The sequence below is a fragment of the Gavialis gangeticus genome, unplaced genomic scaffold, assembly GCF_001723915.1.
Source record: "Gavialis gangeticus isolate Ggan-Ray unplaced genomic scaffold, GavGan_comp1, whole genome shotgun sequence".
In the NCBI taxonomy this organism is placed as follows: domain Eukaryota; kingdom Metazoa; phylum Chordata; order Crocodylia; family Gavialidae; genus Gavialis; species Gavialis gangeticus.
In genome coordinates this window covers 6,833,581-6,840,485 of record NW_017728964.1, presented here as the reverse complement: position 1 = coordinate 6,840,485, position 6,905 = coordinate 6,833,581, and the positions used below count along the sequence as shown (strand labels likewise).

The 6,905-nt window shown below is 42.9% G+C and overlaps 1 protein-coding gene across 1 annotated transcript in view; it reads left to right on the top strand.

The window, feature by feature from the left end:
- The window catches only part of LOC109287376 (protoheme IX farnesyltransferase, mitochondrial), a 191,987-nt gene that overhangs the window by 15,382 nt on the left and 169,700 nt on the right, over window positions 1-6,905 (top strand). Inside the window, exon 4 of the mRNA XM_019502388.1 lies at window positions 4,839-4,963. Within this exon, the coding sequence (XP_019357933.1) occupies window positions 4,839-4,963 (125 nt within the window). The remainder of the gene's footprint in view (window positions 1-4,838; window positions 4,964-6,905) is intronic.

Sequence of the window (6,905 nt, the reverse complement as noted above, 5' to 3'; positions counted from 1 at the left end):
GTGCCAGAATAATTTTCTCGAACAGCTTGCCCAGGATCAAGGTAAGGCTGACTGGCCTGTAGTTCCCCAGGTCCTCTTTCCTCCCCTTTTTGTAGATGGGAACTACATTGGCCCTCTTCCAGTCCTCCGGCATCTCTCCAGAGCACCACGAGTGTTCATAAAGCCATGCCAAGGGACTTGCAATGACCCCAGTGAGTTCCTTCAGGACTCTAGGGTGAAGATCATCTGGGCCGGCTGACTTAAAAACGTCCAGCCCCTCCAGAAGCTCCCTAACTAAATCCTCACTCAAGGTGTAGGACTAGGATTCAGAGCAACCTAGACAAACTGGAGAACTGGGCCAAAAATAGTCTCATGAGGTTCAACAAGTACAAGAGCAAAGTCCTGCACTTAAAAAGGATGGATCATTCGCATGCACCAGTACAGGCTGGGTACCGACTGGCTGGGCAGGAGCTCTGCAGAAAAGGACCTGGGGGTTACAGTGGACAACAAGCTGAATATGAGTCAGCAGTGTGCCTTTGTTGTTAAGAAGGCTAACAGCATTCTGGGATGCATTGGACCAGCTGGCAACACTCCTACCAGAGAAGTGATTATTCCCCTGTATTCAGCACTGGTGAGGCCATATCTGGAGTACTGTGTTTATTTTTGGGTCCCCCAATTCAGAAAGGATGTGGACAAATTAAAGAGAGTCCAGCGGATGGCAACCAAAATGGGATTTCTGCTATCAACTGCTGAGTGACTACCAAAAAATCAAATGTCATGTCTGTATCTCTTTCCTGTCTGTAAATGGAAATGAGTTATCTACCTTGGCGTAATAGCATTTACATAATGCTCCCAAAGTAGAATAACAAGAAGGAAAAAAAGAATCTATAAGCTAAAATATTTCTCTTAATTGCACCAGGGGAAGATTCCATTTGTTTCCATGAAGTTTAAGTGAAGTTCTGCTCTTATAACTGAGAACAGAAGTTGTTTTTTTCAAATTATCACTTTAATATAGCTAGGTGCTTTGATTAAAACAAATCAGTTTTCATTGTTTAGATTGTTGTTTGATCTTGAACTAACTTTATCTAAATCCTGTCAGATAAAAGTTCTTAATTTTGCAGTTATTTTTGTCCTTTTGCAAACAAAGCCCAAAAATGATAGCTTTCTAACAAATTATTTTACACTACACAGAGAAAGCAGGAAAAATAAATAGCCCAGAGTGAATTAAAACTGTTTTGTGATTATCACAGTCAGCTGTTTCATAATATTGCATTTTAATGTCTGCATGAAATGATAATAGCATTTGTTTCAAAATACTGTTCTAAAATCAAGAATGCTTTAGAAGTTTGTCTTTTAATGTACAACTTGTAATTTGCAAGAAAATCTACTTGAGCTTACTCCAAATGAGTCCGGTAGCACCAACATTGACATTGTATTTAGCATTCCAGTGAACAAAGTGTGTGAGTCTAAGAAGCACATCTCTTCTGATATATAAGCTTTAAAGGAGGCTATTTTTTTCTTGAGGGGCATAGTAAGTTTTAGAAAGACAGTAAAATTGTTAAAGTACACTTTTTCCTCTTGCTTTCCCACTCTGTTTATTATCTGATAAGAGAGGTACAAGCTGCATTTAAAAAAAAATGTAATGAAATGTATATGGCCACCAGAACAAAGGCAAAAAATGGTTGGTAAACAGAATTGTTTGATCTTGTATATTTTTCCTTTGTTTTCAGAAGCTAGGTATGTAATAGGGATGTACACACAAATTTCAAGGTTTATAAAGAAAGAACATATTACAATGAAGCTGAAAAAGAAATATGTGGTTATAGTCCCCTTGAGTGTATTCTTATGCTGGAAACACCATAATACATCTCTTTTTTACTTATCAGTGCACAGTGTGCTTCTTATTCCAATCTTAAATAGTCCATAGGAAAATGCTTTCCCTTTTTCTAATAAAACTAGGTATGTTCAATACAAGAAAAACGTTGTCTTTGAGAATGTAACTTTTAAATCCAGACTTATTCTTGAAAAGTACACACAGTGGCAGGCCTCCTCAACAAATCTTGAAAAAATCAATTCCATCCATTATACAATAAAGTATAGTTAATTTTGCCCCCAAAGCACTAAGCTAACAAGGATCAAAAAACAAACACAGAGTGAATGACCTCATTCCCTTGAAGTAATCTCAATTACATGTACATTTCTTTCATGAGAAGAATGCAGAGTAGATTATAAAATTCATGTTTGCCTCCACAAGAAAAGGAAAATAAACTTGCTGCAATGAGGATGTAACATGCTGCATTTGAAAATGTGGCTCAGGCAGCAAGAACTTTTACTTAAGTCCAGAGCACTGGACAAACATCTAAAAATACCTGTTTCAGCTTGGTTAAATGAGAAAATGTACTACAGGCTTTTTAATGAGATCCTGATAAGTCACACTGAAATGACTGACTGAAATTAATCTAGAGAAATCAATGGAGACTTTAATTAGCACTTTGGCTATACTGTATTAGAATTTGTTTGAGGTCAGTGTAATGGTAATGTTACATGGACTGTTTGCCAGTCTGCTCCACCTTTCTCCGTCTGTAAATGAGTTGGTGTTGTGCTGTAATGAATGAGTGTAAAGTGCTCTCTCTGATAAGTTTTAATTAAATTCTTGTCTGGAAGTGAAAGTGTGATTTATAATACCAAAAAATGAATGTAATCACTCTTAGAAATGCAAACACCACTGTTTCACCATCATCTCTTTGCATTTTATTAACTTAATCAGTTGAAAAACAGTGAATTTCAGCAAGTTTCATATTTCCTTGTACTGTTTACTAAGAAAACCAAGAATTTTTTAAATATGAAGACTTTTTCTTGGGCGCTCAAACATCATTAGCCTGGTTTTCACAGGTGCTGTGTACCTACAGCTCCTAATAGAATTAGGTGTACTCAACACCTCTGAAAATTGAGCTGCTCTTAGGCGTTTACCTTTAGGCAATCTGTTCTGAATATTTTGGCTATAGTCTCTAACGCAGTTGTGCCAACAACCACCACCTTTTAACTGCCAATATGAAGTGTCTAATACAGGAGTTCTCCAACTTTGCCAAAGTATGGACTGCTTAGGACAGGATGTCTCATACATGCCTCCCTTTCTTGTCTAGAAACCCATTTGTGATCATGCACAACTTCTGTCTCAATTTTAGTATGTGATAGGTTTGTGTGCACATGTACTAGCATTTGGGCAAAGGGAGTGGCCTCTTAATGTGTTGCTTCTGTAGATCTGTTACTGACCCATCCTGGCAGCGCACGGTTATTTTTAGCAGCTATGTCGCCATAATCATGTGCTATAGCAAGGTGCTTGTTACAGCGATGTAGCATTTGCATCACAGTTTGTGTCTGCTGACACTGTGCCACCATAGCAATGAGCTATGTTGCTGTAGTGCGTTGTTATGGTGACATTGCATCATGTGTAGATGCACCCTGCGGGTGCATCAAGACTAGCACAGTCGCGTGGTATGTGGTGCTGCAAACAAGTTTGCAGCGCCATGTACCGCACAGTTCAGCTTTCTCCGTGTTGCAAAGGCATGATGCCTGAGCCTGCGCTGCTCCATTTTTTTTTCCTTGTGGATTCTTCTGACCTCTGGATATCCAGGGGTCAAAAAACACGAAGGACAAAAAAAACTGAAGCAGTGCATGCTCAGGCAGCATGCACTGCTGAAAAGTGGAGCCGGCCTGCCTGGAGCTGCACTGCAGCTGTGGGCCAGCCTGTGTCTGGCAGGATCGCTGTGGCTGCAGCCCCGGGAGGCCCCCAGGACCCTAGGTCCTGGACCTCCACTGCTGGCCCCAGCCTCCCCTACTGCCCCCCAGGGTAAGTTGTCAATTGCCAAAGCTTGTGTGGCATGGGCATTCCCTGGGGACAAACAGCTGTGGCGCAAGGTACACCACTGCTAGTTGTCCCTGGGGAATCAAACGTCCACACACATCTGTACGCACGGTAGGTGTTCTTAGCAGTAATTCAAATAGAGTAATTCTGTTGCAATTTCAGCCTGTGCAGGTCATTTTATCTCCCTGTCTTCCTTCCCAACTTTGCTTGTCTTTTCTATTTACCATATTTATCTGCCTCCAAGATGACCCTGAATTTAAGATAAGCCCCCAATAATTAGATTCTATATGTGAAAAATGTATCAATGTTATAATTTTCCATGCATAGAGCCTAATTATTGGAATACCATATTAAATTAATCCTCACTACCATTGCAGAGGGGAAACCAGCGGAAGGGGGAAAGGTGGTGGGGGTCAGGCAGTGAGGGGAGGGGAGGGGAGGCAGCTTGCCCCCCTGCCTCCTGTTCTCCACCCCTGCCCCCCTTCCACTTACCGCTGCTGCTGTCTGTCTCCCTCATCCTCTGGCCTCTGTTCCCCTTTCCCCATCTCCCTCTATACTGTTTTGCCCCCAGCACCTTCCCCGGCCTCCCCCACCACTACTGCTTTCCCCTCTGCAGTGGTGGTGGGGTTGAATTTAATATGAGCCTCCAATAATTCAGTTCCATACAGGCCTCTGTTCCCCTTCTCCCATCTTCCTGCCCTGACCTCCGGAGTCTGTGTTCCTCCTGCCCCACCCCTGCCACTACCCTTGTTCTGTGCTGACAGGTTCTATCCCCACTGCAGCCTGGGACTTGGAACATGGCTAAGTTTTTATTTGTAGGACAGTGGGACTCCACTCTGGGTTTGAGCTCATGTGACACAAATAGTAGTGTAAAGGGTTAAACTTTGTAGTTCGGGGGGGCTTACAAATCTGATCTCTAATGGGTACATTTATGGAAAATAATATATTGTTGGTGCTTTGGTGGTGAAATATGTTGTGCACTTGTGTATTACAGCCCTGGTTGTGAGTACCGCATCAGCTGGATTTGCTATGGCTCCAGTCCCTTTTGACTTCACTTGTTTCCTGCTTGCCTCTGTTGGAACTGGACTTGCTTCCTGTGCTGCCAACTCCATCAATCAAGTTAGTGCATCATCTTTGTTTGTACTACAAAATGATGTCTGAAAGTTCAGAACATTTTCACTGACTCTACATGGGTAGTGTGATGTGACAGGAAATGTGTGTTGTGCAGAAGTATAAAAATGTGTTTTCTCAGAGTTGGTCGCCAGTATTGTCTGGGGTCAGTTTTGGTGGGGGGTTAGGTGCTACTAGCCATATCATGCCTCAGTCTCAGTGGTCTGTGACAGAAGCTCAACCAGGCTTATTGTTTACAAGCCTAATCCCAAGCGTCCATGACTATTAAGTATGTAGTGCTAGCCAAGTTATTTGTAGGTATTGTACAAGCATAAAATGCATTTGTGCCCCCAAGCCCAATATACAGCATTAAGGTTTCCTAGGACCCTTTCTATATACTGACTGATAAAGCTCCAGGTTTATATCATGCATAACCTAAAAATACTAAAATATAGGATCATAGGAAAACAGGGCTGGAAGGGACCTCACAAGGTCAGCTAGTCCAGTGTCCTGCTTGGTGTAGTATAATTCCTGACTAAACCATCCCAGTCAAGTGTCTGCCCAACTTGCTCTTGAAAATTTCAGTGGCTGGAGATTCCACAACTTTTCTAGATAACTTTGTTCCACTGCTTAACCACCTTCGTAGTCAAAAAGATCTTTGTAATATCCACTCTAAAATTCTTCTGCCACAGCTTGAGGCCCTAGTCCTGTCCCCTACAGTCACAGAGATAAACCCATCCTCATAGCCCTAGTTCTTTTCAGCCTTTCCTGGTAAGTCTTGCCTCAGAGGCCCTTAACCATTTTTGTTACTTAGCACTGGGCTCTTTCCCAACTGTTCACATCCTTCTTGAAGTGTGAAGCCCAAAACTGGACATAGTACTTAAGATGAGGCCTCATCTGTGTTGAATAGAACAGAAGAATCACTTCCTTTGTTTCACAGGTAACATTCCTGTTAATACACCCTAGTATACTGTTGTTTTTTTTTCTTGCAACAAGAGCACACTGTTGGCTCATATTCAACTTATGGTCTAATGTAACCTCCAGGCCCTTCTGTGCAGTACTGAAGTCTAGGCAATCATTTCTCAGTCTGTATTTGTACATGCAGGTATTCCATCACAAGTTCATGACTTCAGATTTGTCCTTGTTGAATATCCACATCCCAATATTAACCAGGTAGTGTCACCTTGTCACCAGATAGGGAGTCTATTTACCATGTTAGTCTGATCCTGTTTTGGTGTCCTGTACTGGTTTTTATCAATCATTCTCTATCTGTTGGCCTGTGAGGTGCCTATAAGGCCTAACAGTTAAACTTGCTCAGCGTTTTGGTAAGCTACATATGGTATACCTAGTTCCTTTGTCAGTGAGGCCTACTTTGGTCAGTGCTGCTAGCAGGGCCTCTGTGTGATTTGTATATGTACTGATTCATGGTTTTATTTATCCATACTCCAACAAAGCCTACAATATGATCACCTATGGAACTGTACATATGTTTCTGCATTGCTGTTTGAAATACAGAAGCTGACTGGAGTATGCTTACTCAGAAAACTGCTGACAGAGTTCTAAACCTTGTAGCCGGGGTTTTCAACCTTTTTAAATGAGTGTACCCTTTCTGGTGGTGGCAGCCAAATGCGCAGGGGCCGGCTCGCACTTGGTGGTCACCACCGCTGCTACTTGCCTCCCCACCCAGCACGGCCGCCACACCCTACTTTCTCATGGCCAATTGCACGTGCAGTTCCTTGCACTGCTGATGGGCCTCGTGTCTAGCCAATTGTGCACCGCCTGTCAGCAGCCCATGGAACCCACCTGTGCAACCCATAGAGGGGCACTGCTGCCCTTGCCTCCCCTGGCCCTGTTTCTGTGAGGCAGTGGTGCAGGGTGGTGGGTGGCAGTGGTGCCTGTCATGTGTGAACCACCCCCGCCCCACGTCTGTCCACAGAGGGGTGCCACTGGC